Below are 13,420 nucleotides of genomic sequence, written 5' to 3'. Positions count from 1 at the left end.
TCCACTCTCCACTCTTCATTCTCCACTCTCATATTGGGCGCATCGCTTAACGGGACTCGCTGCCGCCTTCAAATGGGGTTAATGTGGCCCCATTTTAATTGAAATAGCTTGGCAAAATGTTTTTACAACTATCAGAAAAACCGCAGCAGCCAAAAAAAAAAAAAGATGATTTGACTGACGAAAATATTAAAGCCAAAATTAATAAGAAATATTCTATTGCAGGCAAAGCAAATAAATGCATTTATTTGTGTATTAATTTGAAGCAAACAATTTGTAGAGAAATTTAGAAGATATGAGTAAAGACAAAGCAGTTAAACTTATCTTTATAGTTTTAGTAGAACAGAATGCGTCTAACTATGTCAAACTGGATGAGAATGATTTTTGGGTTTCCTTAGAGTCACAACAGGAGTCTGAACCTGAGATTGAGATTGAGCTTGAAACTGAGCTAGAGGTGGAGATTGAGTTTGAGTCTGAGCTGTACGCTGTTGGCGCTGCATCGAGTTAAGCTTGCGACGCTTCGAACCATATTGAGTTTGTGTTTCGCGCTCAATTGAAATCTTCTTTCTGGCAATGGCAACTGGTTTCTGCTGTTGTTGCCTGTCACTTGTGGATGGCAAGTTTGCTTCTTGTTCTTCCCCTTGGCCGCGCAATTCATGGAGCTGATCAACAGCAGCTAAAGACACTTCTGTAGCTGGATTTTCAACCAGCGTCTCGGGTGGACGATCGGGAATAACATCAAGTTCGATGTATGTGGAGGTTTTTGATTTGGCCTTCTAGAGCAAAAGAAAGACTCGATAATAATGGCCGATTTAATGGCCAAATCCCGATTATCTACTTACGCGTTTCAGCCACATTATGTAAATGGGAATGGGGCCCAAAAGAGCAGCAGCAATGCAGAGCTTAACAAGCCAAGAGAATTCGAACCCGAAGGCATTCGGTTCGTCTACTTCAGACTTGAGCTTAATCTCGGCCAAAGCATATGGCGAGTAGATGAAACTAGTCAGTTGAAAGAGCGCATTGGCCAAAAAGGATTCTGGTGCCTGCTTCCACACTGGTTGAAATATCATCTGGGTTATTGGCAAATCGGACATTTTTGTTAAAAATTGTAATTGTCATTGTGTCTGGCAGAATTTTAGTGCTTAACTGAAGTTGAATCAATCGTCGCCTGCTTTTTACCAAGTACAAATGCAAGTTTCGACATTTAATTCAATGATTTATTTATCAATTATTATGTGGAAGAAACTTGTCCTAAAATTCTCATTGCTTTTGTAGTCTCGTTTACTAACTCTAAATAATTTAACTGTCAATTTCTTTGGCATTCTTAGTTTCTGTATTTAATTAGTTAACTAATTTTATATGCAATTTTTTCTCTACAATTTGTTTTAATTCTTTTTTAAACTAATCTGTTAATATAATACCACACTGTTTTACTTTCATTAAATATAATTTATATAGCAAATCTTTAGCTGTTAATGGCAGATAATTATTGTCTTCAAGTTCTATGGTTTCATTTCAAATTTTTAATAAAGCAAAGATTAACTAAACAAGTCCCAAGAATTCAAAAAGATGCTGCGAAACGCATCGAAGACGACTGAAACAAGTAAGAAAGTTAGTTGAGATACCCGCTACCCATTTTGAATAAAAGCAAAATATTGCGGTATTATTTTCAAAATATACCAAATATACTAAAAAATACTAAAAAAAATACTAAAAATATACCAAATGGTATGTTTTACCAAACATCGATATAGTACACCATTAAAAACATACCATAGACGGCACAATATACCAGATTGTCGGGCCAAGCAACTAAAACCCCTAGTAAGTAGGCGTTTTTGCCCATACAAAAGTATTTCTTTAATAACTTCCACAATTTTTATCTGATCGTAACCAAATTTTCAGGAATCATAACTACTATAGCAATTATTGTATATACCAAAACTCGAAACTCTAGCTTTAAAATGACGCGTGTTATTCGATTTTTTTGATTTTCGGGGGCGGAAGTCGGCGTGGCAAAAATTTGAAACAAACTTGATCTGCGTGCAAACATAACAAATGCTGTCGAAAAAAAATTATAGCTCTATCTCTTATAGTCTCTGAGATCCAGTGTTTCATACGGACAGACAGACGGACGGACATGGCTAGATCGTCTCGGCTGTTGACGCTTATCAAGAATATATAATATATACTTTATAGGGTCGAAGATGCCTTCTTCTACCTGTTACATACATTTCCTGCCGGCACAAAGTCATAATACCCTTCTACCCTATAGGTAGCGGGTATACAAATTTGAATGTACATAAGCGAACCTAATGAGATATTCTTTGACCAATCAATTATGCAATTAACATGAGCTTTATTTATTGGCATAATAAGTACACATGAGTGGAGTTTGCAGTTTGCTTGCAGATCAACTCTAGACTGCTTGTTAATTGAACTTTTTGATAAAACGTTCGCGATATTCGTCGAGCGAGATGCGCTTCTTGAGTGGCATGGGAAGCGGAATCGGTTCCAACGATGGCATATGCAGCGGCAGCTTTGCGACTTCGACTGCAAAGAGAACAAAAGAGAAAAGTGAGAAATGAGAAATGATTGAAGGGATGAAGTGTGGCTAAAGCAACATCCCACCTGTCGAAGAAATGGGCAGATAGCGTTTGTAACAATCCATGGGCTCCAGGAAATACTTGCGAGCCAGCGAATTGGATGCGGGATCATGAACGAGACACGACTTTGCTGTCGCAGCCAGTTTGTGAATGATGCATTGACCAGCTGCAGTTGGACAACTGACATTAGCTACACGACTCTTACCCATTAGCAACTTGGCATCGGTGAGCGCTTTATATTTTTGCTCGATAATGCGACGCGACGGCAACTCAAAGTTGTAAGCACGCCACATGTATTCAAAGTCACGCAATTCCGCTGCCACAAAGTACGTGTTGGCCAGCTGATCCATGGTAAAGACACGCGGATTGTTGTCGAGTCGCAGTATTAAAGTGGGATCACTTGCAGGACGCCATTTGCCAAAGCCCTGGATCTGAGCCACACGATGTCCGATACCAAATTTGACGCGCACAAAACACATTTTCACCAGCCGCTGAAAGTCTGCGCGATACGACAGCTTTTGAAGTGTACAACGTGGCAAGAATAGTTTGTGCAGATTCATGGGATCCTCGATGAAGTGATCGAGCGACTTATTGTTGCCAATAAGTGATTGCTGCGACTCTTGTTGCTGTTGCTGTTGCCGTTGAAAATCTGTGCGCTGCTGTTGCTGTTGTTTTTGCTGGTGAAGTTTGCGCTGTTGCTCGTGAAGTTTGCGCTGTTGCTGCTCATATTGCTGCTGCTGTGCTTGCTTCGTATACTTCTGATTATCACTATAATGCTGTAGATCTTTTTCACGCTGCCGTTGCATCTGCTGCTGGGAAACGATTGGCACAGTTGCTGGCGCCGGCATCAGCTGTTTGAGTCGCATCTCCTCCTGCCACTTGTAGCACATGCGTTTGCGCCACTTGTAATCCATGCTGCCAGCCATTATCGACATCTTGATTGGTGCTGATGATGATCAACTTGCTTGTTGCGCGTAGCTGCTGCAACTGTGGCGACTGATTGCGACTTTACACTTATTTCACTCTTAGCTTTCATTCTTAGGTTTTGCATTTTCGCTCTCCCACAATCGCGTTCTCTCTCGTTGTCTCTTACACTGCTCAGCAAACTTCGAGATTTCAAGTTAGAAGGTAAATGATTTTTGTTCGGAAAAAAAACAGTTTTTTATATTTGAATTTTCATAATTTTTTAACTTGTCATTTGAGAAATCTTTAGCAATTTTTTAAATGTTCTATATTACAATAGAATATATAATATTCATTCAATCTATTTCGTATTTTGATAAAAATAAAATTTGAGTTCTTTTGAAATGTTTTTTTTTTATTTATTAATTTAGCTAAAGTTTTTATATATATTTTTTTTCGTATTTATATTTTTATTAATATTCATTCATTAAAAAAACTAAATAAATAAATAATTTAGCCTAAGTTTTAAGATTTTTTTTTTTAATATTCTTAGTGTTTTGAAAATATACAATTTAATAAACTTAAAAATTATGAAATGTAGTGTATTTCAAGTCGCTGGCAAGGCCATTTTCCAATACTCGTCTTTGTGCTTGTGCTTTGCATTTTGTTTGTTATCATTACAATTATTATTATGATCAGGGAGACTTGTTTGTTTTCATTGGCTCTCAAGCTGGGCGCCAATCTCTAAGCTGCATGCGCGCTCAATATTATTGTTTTGAATAAGCTTTTTACGATCAAATTTGCTTGATTGTCGATCGATTAGCAGAGATTCAAGTTTGTGTCTAGTGCAAAATGGGAAACTCGAGACTTCAAGAATGTGCCTCAAGGCAGTCAATGAACTTTTAAATGTTTAAGATTGAGTGTTGATGTGATTTAAAGTAAATCTTATCATTGCATAGTTTCTAATTTGATTTCTTACAGAATATCATTTGAATTTCTTTTTTATTTCATTCTTATATTTTGATATTTTCAATTTTCTCTCGTTTTTTTCGCTATTTTCTATTTTCATTTTGCGTGTCAGTTTGCAGTCTCTTTCTTTTTTTTCCTTTCTCTCTCTATTTGTTTTTAATTGTGTTTTGTGTTCGCAATTGGAGTTTATTTAACTCCGTTCTCCGTGCGTGTTTTGTGATATATGTATGTATAAAACTGTCATGTCTTCGTCTTGGCTTTCGCACTTTCTCCCACTGCGACGCATGGGGCAGGCAACAGGCATCAGGCAGCAGGCAACATGTAGCATGCTACATGCAACATGCAACAGCAGTGTCAGCAATAGCACAAATGTCAGCGCCAATGCCACAGCGTCCATTATTCCTATGCTCCGACTCCGACTCGACCGATAGTGAAAAGGATACGACACAACACTAGATCCCAAAAAGGGGCAACTGCCCAAAGAGCACTGGATGAAAGGGGGCAAAAGGGGGCAAGGGTTAGCGCCACAGTGCGTCTGTGGCTAAGGAATTATGTGCGTCATGCTCAGTGCGTTCTGTCAACCGACAACAACAAAACAACAGTAAACAACAAACAAGTATTTGCTGTTGTTGAAGTTACGCGACTAGCAAATACCCTGTAGAAAATCAAGTTAATAAAACTGTTTAGCAAATATTTATTATAGTAATCTATTGTTTGTGTTATTCTGTATCAATTTTATATAGCTTATTTTACAAAGTTGTCGAAATGTAATTATAATATATTTTTATTAGATCTGCCAGTTCTTTAAAGGTTATCCTTATGGCTGTAGATTAGCACTATATTTAGAATTTAGGTTGATTTTACTAACTTTTTCTGTTTTGCGAGGAAGTATTTAAATTAGTTTATTTTTTGGTTTGCTTACGAATTTTTTTATTTTTGCACTCATCTTAAAACAGAAATATAATTCCGAAATCATTCTAAGTTCTAATTAAAGTGCTAATCAAGAGGTATAATATTCGTCTCTACTCACTACTTTAAAATTATTAGATATTGCTCATTCTTTGGAACTAACATTGATAATAGAAAAAGGGATAGATAAAGATAGACTATGTAGTATAATGTATGTATCATATTAATTATAATGTATTATGACCTAAAAAAAAGGTAAAATTTTAAGTAGTTAGAATAGAATACTATTTTTTCTTTTATAGAAAACTGCATTTGTTTTTAATTTCTGCTTTATTTATATAATTTATTTTATTACTTTTATATTATTTACGTATTTATTTTATTTAACGAGTACAATAATAGCAATGAAATCAGTCTTATGTTTCTAAGAATTTTCAACATCTTTACTCAAGTTTGTCATACCCCACAGCGAGTGCGCCGCAGAATGCAGAGTATTTTGCTGTGTTGTCAACGGCATGACTGACTAAGTGACTGACTTACTGGCTGCAGCAGCAGCAGCAGCATAAAGGGCAAAACCAAAGATCTGTGGGCACAAGCAGGATTAGAGAGACACGCAGACAGACTGACTGACTGACTGACTGAATGCCGACAGAAGTTTGGCCAACTTCGTTGACTTGGCTGACTGTCGAGTGTCGAGTTAAGTGCGACGCGTGCTCACATGTTGTCGGCGGCCGTGTAGTTTTTGGGGTTTTTAGTGTTGCCAGCTGAATTTAGTAGTAGAGAAGCAGAAGCAGGAGGAGGAGGGGAAGGAAGAAAAGGAGGAGGAGTGTTAGGCAGTCAGCCATGGGAAGCGCTGCCGCAAAACACAGTAAAACGCGCGCATATTTATAACGAAATGCTCAATTTAAATTCCCATCAATCTTGGTCGAATGCCACACACACACACACACACACACAGATAGTGGAGTGAAAGGGATGCGATGTATGAAGGTAAGGAGGGACATTGTGTGTGTGCTTTGCTCTCTCTCTTTTTGTTTTTTTTTTGCATATTCAAACTAACTGTAGACTGTTGGGCGTGGCAAAAGGCATCTTAGTTTCTGCTTCTGCTGCTTTTTAGTCGCCAACAAAATACAATAAAAACGAAAACCGAAATACGCAAAAAAAAAGCAACAACAAAAAATGGGAAAGAAAGAACACAAAAAATTACACGCCGGCAACCGGAAACGAAAAGCGCCAGCAGCTTATTGAGCGTTAAATTAAAAAATTCTTATAGCACACACACACACACAAAAAAAAAAACACAGAGAAGAAAAACCCAAAACGAGCGAAAAACAATAGAAAAAAAAAATACTTTGGATTTATTGAATGAGAAAATTTTGTGTAGTCACGAATGAGCCATTCATATGACCATCATTAGGCTGCAAATATTATGTAATGTTGCTGGGCTGCGCTGTTCGAAAGCACGAGAATAAGTGAATAATTATATAGAGCAGATAGTCTTAGACATGTATATATGTACATAAGGCTAAGCTGTCTTAACTGTATTCTTATTCACTTTTTTCGAGGGTAATATAAACAAGTAAGAAAGCTACAGTCGAGTGTACTTGACTGTGAGATACCCGCTACCAATTTCGAATAACAGAAATATATTTTGCGGTATTTTTCTCAAAATAAACCGAATATACTGCAAAAATACTAAAAATATACCACATGGTATATTTGGTATATCGACATAGTATCGCATTCAAAATATACCATAGACGGCATAATATTCCAGATTGTCAGCCGATTGTGGGGGCGGAAGTGGGCGTGGCAAAAATTTGAAACAATCTTGATATGCGTGCAAACATAACAAATGCTGTCGAAAAAAATTATAGCTCTATCTCTTATAGTCTCTGAGATCCAGTGTTTCATACGGACAGACGGACAGACAGACAGACGGACATGGCTAGATCGTCTCGGCTGTTGACGCTGATCAAGAATATATATACTTTATAGGGTCAGAGATGCCTCGTTCTACCTGTTACGGCACAAAGTTATAATACCCTTCTACCCTATGGGTAGCGGGTATAAAAAGACGACTGCAGATTCCGGGCCTTAATTACTTTGATTGATAAACAGGTATATTTTGTATTCTATGGTATTTTTTTAAGTGTAATAGTATATCGATATATTACTATTGGCAAAAATATACCAGTATATATATTTCTAGAGATTTATATTCCATGCATTCAAGTTCCTAATGTGATCTGTTTTTAACGCAGTTTAGTTAAAGGTTTTGTTAAATGTTAATACTCAGTTTCAATTGTTAAGTCACGTTGAAGAGTACAATTTAATTAACGTTGTCAATTAAACTGAAAATATGCAAAAATGTGTGATAAGTGAACATGTCAATGAAATGTTCACATGTCGAGAGTTATTTGAGAAATCAACTTGCGTAAAACAAAGGTTAAAAGCGCTGTGACAAAGCAAATGCAACGCATCAGTTATTATAATCCTTCCTCCCTTTAACTCTCTCGACCAACTGTAGTAGATAAATACTAGAGCTATCATGCAACATGATGACTAGAAGTTGGCTTAGTAATTGAAATTGAAAATGAAATGGTTGGACAAATCCACAAAAAAAAAGAAAAAAAAAAGTAAGGAAGATATAGTTGAGTGTGCTCGACTGTGAGATACCGGCTAAGCATTTTGAATAGAAACAAAAATACTAAAATATGACAAAGGGTATATTTTGTATATTAATATAGTACTAGATGTAAAATATGCCATAGAGTTAAAAATATACCAAATAACCCATTTTTAGGAAAAGAAAAGAAAAGAAAAGCAGTGCGGTATTATTCTTAAAATATACCGCTTTTGTATACCACAAAAATACTAAAATATACGAAAAGCTTTTTGGTATATTGATATAGTATTATATTTAAAATGTAGGAAAGGCTATATTTGGTATATTAAATAGTATAAATAGTACCACATTAAAAATATACCACACAGTACAAAATATACCGGATTACCCATTTGAAATAAAAGCAAGGCATTGCGGAACTATTATTAAAATATACCAAATTAATATACCACAAATATACTGAAATATACCAATGACTATATTTGACTATTAAAATATACCAAATTAATATACCACAAATATACTGAAATATACCAATGACTATATTTGACTATAAAAGCAAGGCATTGCGGAACTATTATTAAAATATACCAAATTAATATACCACAAATATACTGAAATATACCAATGACTATATTTGATACTTTAACGTATACCATAGACTACAAAATATACTAGATCATCAGCCTGCAGCCACAAAGTTATTATACCCTTCTACCCTATGGATAGTGGGTATAAAAATCAAACCGAAAGGTGGAGAGAGGTGGAGACAGTGAATAGAGGAGAGGAGGAGATAAAGCGACAAACGTCGCGCTTTTCATTAGGGACCATGCAACACACAACTGCCACACTTGACGAGCTCTCAGCAAGCCAGAGTCAGAGCAGAAGAGCCAGAGGATGCATCACTTTGATCTCTGATATAGTCGCAGTGGACGTTGCATTTCTATTTTAATTAGAGTAACACTTTTTGTTTGGTTTCTATTCCGTCTTTGAGCTACGCACACTGTGTCAAATTGCAAAAATAAAAACAAAATAAACTTACCTGATAGCAGCATATTATTTTATTCATTTATCGTTTACGAGATTATTTTCTGTTTATGCAGCATTTCGTTGGCTGTTTATTTTGCACTTTGGCGTCGCGACGCTCTTAAGTCGCTGCTATCAAAATGTTTATTGATATCTGCGGGTTTTGCATTTCGCATTATTCTCCCGATAATGCCAAACGAAGCTGACGATATCGATGATGAGGATGATGATTTGACGCTGTTTATTTATTATTGTTTGTCTTATTGAATAACTCTAGAGCAAAGTACGAATTGATTAGTATATGAGCATTTGATGAGATTATAAACGAGCTTTGGAGAAGTACAATAAAATTTATAATATTGAAAATTCTCGTTAAGCGATTCAAAATCTTTCACACAAATTTGTTTAGTTACGTATTTATTAAACCTTCTTTTAATATTAATAATTTCATGTTATATTTTATGTATTTATTAGCTTTATGTTAAACAAATATTCTAATTGTTCAATGATATATATTTATTTATTTATTTATATACTTATAATATATTAATTTTATATTAGCGAGCACATTCAACTGTAGCTTTCATACTTGTTTTATTTTTTATGAATTAAAAATGCATTTATAGCTTGTAAATATAAACTGAAAAACAAGCTGAATGTTCAACAAATTGTTGTGCTCTTTACAAAAAGTTTACGAAATGTATTTTTAATTTAATTACAAATTTGTGAACTTATAACAATTGCATGTTTCATTGCATTCGTTTCAATTTCATGACTAATTAAAAGCTTACAAATTCATAAAATAAGAATAATAAAAAGCTTGTGACTTTCATACAAATTACAGCTTCATTAAAAGCTGTCTATAAATTGCATGAAATTATACTTTATTTACTTACTAAATGGCAATCATTGCTTTTCTCCTTCACAATTTCAATTCGAATACTTCCCCAAAGATGAAATAAATATGTTAAATATTTATTAAACCAATTGTTTGTCTTTTCCTGCACATGATTTATTATAAGTTTCTGAATTTAACATTAATTTAAATTTCAATATTAGCACATTTATTTCAACATGTTTTTTTTCCACTTTCTTTTCAGAAGCTACAAAACGTGATGGCGTCTGATGTAAGTAGATAAAGACAAAAACTAAGTCTAGAGTAAATATGTACAATATCCAGATGCTATATTAGTTTAGTTTAGTTTAGTTTCATTTCGTTGCGAGTTTATGGCTCTCTTTTGAAAGCGTGGATTTAAAGACAACACAAAAAGAAAAAGAGATAAAGTCGAAACTAAAATAAAAATTGAAAGGCAAACAATGAAGCGACATGTAATAAACTGACTACAGGCGGTTGATAGCCCGCTGCTGCTGCTGCTGTTGCTGTTGCATGAGGCAAAGTGGCATGGGGAAGGGGCAAAGGGGCAAAGGGAAGCCGTTGACTTGGAATGCCTGCGCACGAGATGATAACTTGGTGGCCGCGTCTTTGGCAGTTTCCTCAAGTGGCTCCACGGCATCGTTTTTATGCATAAGCAAACATGTCAAGCGCAGCCACGCCCCCTTCGCCACGTCTTCCCCGTCTCCCCCGTCGTGTCTACATTTCGGGTTGACGCATAATGTTTATCCAGCCGGCAAAAGCCGGCAAAAGATGTTTCGCGTGATTTGCGCTGACTTTGGGTGACGACAACGACAACGAAGAAAGTAGAAGACGAAGGGAGAATGGGAGAATTGGAGAAGGGGGAAGTGGCAAGTGGGCGGCGACAGAGTTCATTTTGGGGTTAATGCCGTGCAGAATGAGCCGCAGGATGCGTAAGGACATCTTACAGATTTCATGTGAGTTATAGCCTTCTGTCTGTCTGTCTGTCTGTTTGACTTTTCAACTCTCTCTCTCTCTATCTCTCTCTCTCTTTCTTACTTTTACTCTTGTTGTCTAGCAAATTGAATTTGCACATTTTACTGCACTTATTCAATACCCGGCGTATGCGTAATATACCCAAATATTACGCATACGTTACATAAATTTCAAATTTACATGTTTTTTTTGTTGTGGCTGAAAGAATTTAAAGAAGGTATATCTATATATATTCTTGATATAATCTCAGGTTGACAATCTGGCATATTTTCACCCCTTTAGTATATTTCAGGTGTAGTCCTTCAATGATATACCAAATATAACATTTGGCATATTTAAGTATTTTTGCGATATATTATTAGGTATGTTTTAAGAATTATGTCGCACTGGTTTGGTATATTTTCAAATTTATTCTAAACTAATTTGCTTTCATCTAAAATGGGAAACGTGTATCTTCTTCTTACTTGTTTTCAATTGAAGGGATGAAAGTCTTATTATTCACTTAAACAACGGAAATTAATAAATTCCAGAAACACATTTAAGTGCACTACACCTTTCACTTTAGTTAGACTTGAATTTGTTTTACTACTTCATACAATTTAAGTATTGTGTACACTTTTAGCTTGTCTTAAAATTAAATTAATAAATAATAAATAACTCGAATTTGTCTATATTAAATGAAATTTAAGTATTGTTTATTAATTCAATTGGTAGTCAAGCTAAAGCAAATAAAATAAATGAAATATCATACGTTACTTAACTTCAATTTCAATTCACTTTTATTTGTGTATTATTCTTGAGCTGTATCAATTGTAGACAGCTCATTTAACAGGTTAATCAATCCAAAATGAATTGGCTATATTTTATGAGAGAGAGAGAGAGAGGTGTCCATCATATGCTTAGCTCGCTTTCATTTATTGACTGCCAAATCGCCTATCAAATCGCATTTGTTCGATTTCGAATTCTTTATGCGCACTCATTGACTCTTTACAACAAAAACGAGCAAAAAAAAAAAAAAATAAAGCATAAAACAACGCAGCTTGCGAATAAAAACGAAATGCCGCAAATGTTGCGCATACGCCGCGTGTGCCGACAAGTAAACAAAAAAAAACGGAGGGCAAACGGCATTTATTTTTAATTTTCAAACAGCGAAACCTAAAAAAAAAGGAAAGCAACTGAACTGAGTGTCGAGGTATTTTCAAAACACACAGACACACACATGGGCAAAGGGAAGGGAAGGTAAGGGAAGTGAAGTGAAGGGAAGGGAGGGAAGGGAAGGTGGCTGATAAAAGTTGTGAGAAGTCAGTTTGTTTATTTTAAAATTCAGCGCGAATCATTTTGTTGGAAAATGTTGCACATAATTCTTGTTTAAGTATCTTGTAAATTGCTTAATAACGCCAAAGGGACTCGCTCCCACACACACACACACACACACACACACACCCCCGCTCCCCCTTCTGGCATGGAGGGTAGCAATTACCCCTTTGCCGCCTTGCCGCCAGGTCTTGGCAAGGTTGGAGCAACTTTGTATTCAAGTGCGAGACGAGCTTGAAAAATTTAAGACAAAAACTTTTGCGAGTCAGAGAAAAGGGAGCAGCTGTAAATGAGTGAGTGAGACAGCGAGAGTGAGAGAGAGAGAGAGAGAGAGAGAGAGTGTGTGTGTGTGTGTGTGGGTGGCAAGTTGGCACTTGTTTAATTTAATAACAAAATAAATGTTCACGAGCACGTAAATTTATGAGTTGAAAATGCTCTCGCAATGCACACATTAACACGTACACACACACACACAGAGACGCAGACACAGACAGGCCGCCAAATTGTGTGCATATTTGAGGCATAACTCTTTTGCGAAATTCAAGAGAAAAATCAACGCCTCTCTTGCAAAGGCATTCGCCGTTGGACAAGAGTTGAAACTGTGTGTGTGGGCGAGAGAAGGGAATTGCAATTGGAATTGCTTGTGGCAAGAGGCATGTGGAGCGAAGCGTGGCGTATGTGGCAAGAGATTGCGCCAACCAGCCAGACAGACAGACAGACAGACACTCTGTGTTTGCCTTTATTTGCCAGCATCAAGCGCAATGCATAGCAAACATTCGAAAAGCAGTCCAAACGACAAAGCTTCTCACTTTGCATTTGCCAACTTGATGACTTTTGCGCTAATTATGAATGGAAATTGACGATGGTGAGGGGAAGGGAAGGGAGTCGAATCGATATTACGAGAGACTAGACGAACGAAGAAAGTGTTGCAGCAAATAGTATCTAATAAAGAGTTGGCAAATTTTACATCATCACTTCATACATAGATATAATTGACTATTTCGAATTTAAGAAGCTCATCGACTAAATATCTAAACATCGTCAACTGCATCAAATATGTTATTAAAGTACGTTCATACTTATCAGATGATTCCAAGTTTCTTTGTTGAAGCAAAGATTGGCAAACATAAATCGAAAATGCTTTTAGAATCTGTAAACAAGTAAGGAAGCCACAGCTTTTGATGATGTACTTCTTTTCAAATATACCATAGAAAAATA

At 36.0% G+C, this 13,420-nt stretch overlaps 2 protein-coding genes across 3 annotated transcripts; both read right to left on the bottom strand.

The window, feature by feature from the left end:
* Window positions 1-223: 223 nt before the first annotated feature.
* On the bottom strand, window positions 224-1,167 carry LOC117571517 (uncharacterized). Of its 2 annotated transcripts, none has more exons than XM_034253701.2 (2): window positions 840-1,167; window positions 224-770 (listed from the first exon to the last, which is right to left on the bottom strand). In XM_034253701.2, the coding sequence occupies exons 1-2, from the start codon at window positions 1,089-1,091 to the stop codon at window positions 360-362; spliced, it is 663 nt and encodes a 220-aa protein (XP_034109592.1). In that variant the 5' UTR covers window positions 1,092-1,167; the 3' UTR covers window positions 224-359. The 2 variants fall into 2 exon arrangements, with proteins under 2 accessions (XP_034109592.1, XP_034109583.1); XM_034253692.2 differs by having other exon boundaries at window positions 224-773; window positions 840-1,165.
* Window positions 1,168-2,349: 1,182 nt separating this feature from the next.
* LOC117572748 (uncharacterized) lies at window positions 2,350-3,782 on the bottom strand. Its single transcript, XM_034255831.2, has 2 exons — window positions 2,629-3,782; window positions 2,350-2,550 (listed from the first exon to the last, which is right to left on the bottom strand). Exons 1-2 carry the CDS (start codon window positions 3,536-3,538, stop codon window positions 2,429-2,431), a joined length of 1,032 nt encoding a protein of 343 aa, XP_034111722.1. The 5' UTR covers window positions 3,539-3,782; the 3' UTR covers window positions 2,350-2,428.
* Window positions 3,783-13,420: the final 9,638 nt, after the last annotated feature.

Source organism: Drosophila albomicans, chromosome X, assembly GCF_009650485.2.
Source record: "Drosophila albomicans strain 15112-1751.03 chromosome X, ASM965048v2, whole genome shotgun sequence".
Lineage (NCBI taxonomy): Eukaryota > Metazoa > Arthropoda > Insecta > Diptera > Drosophilidae > Drosophila > Drosophila albomicans.
The sequence above is the reverse complement of the archived record's forward strand: the minus strand, read 5'-3'. Positions and strand labels throughout refer to the sequence as shown.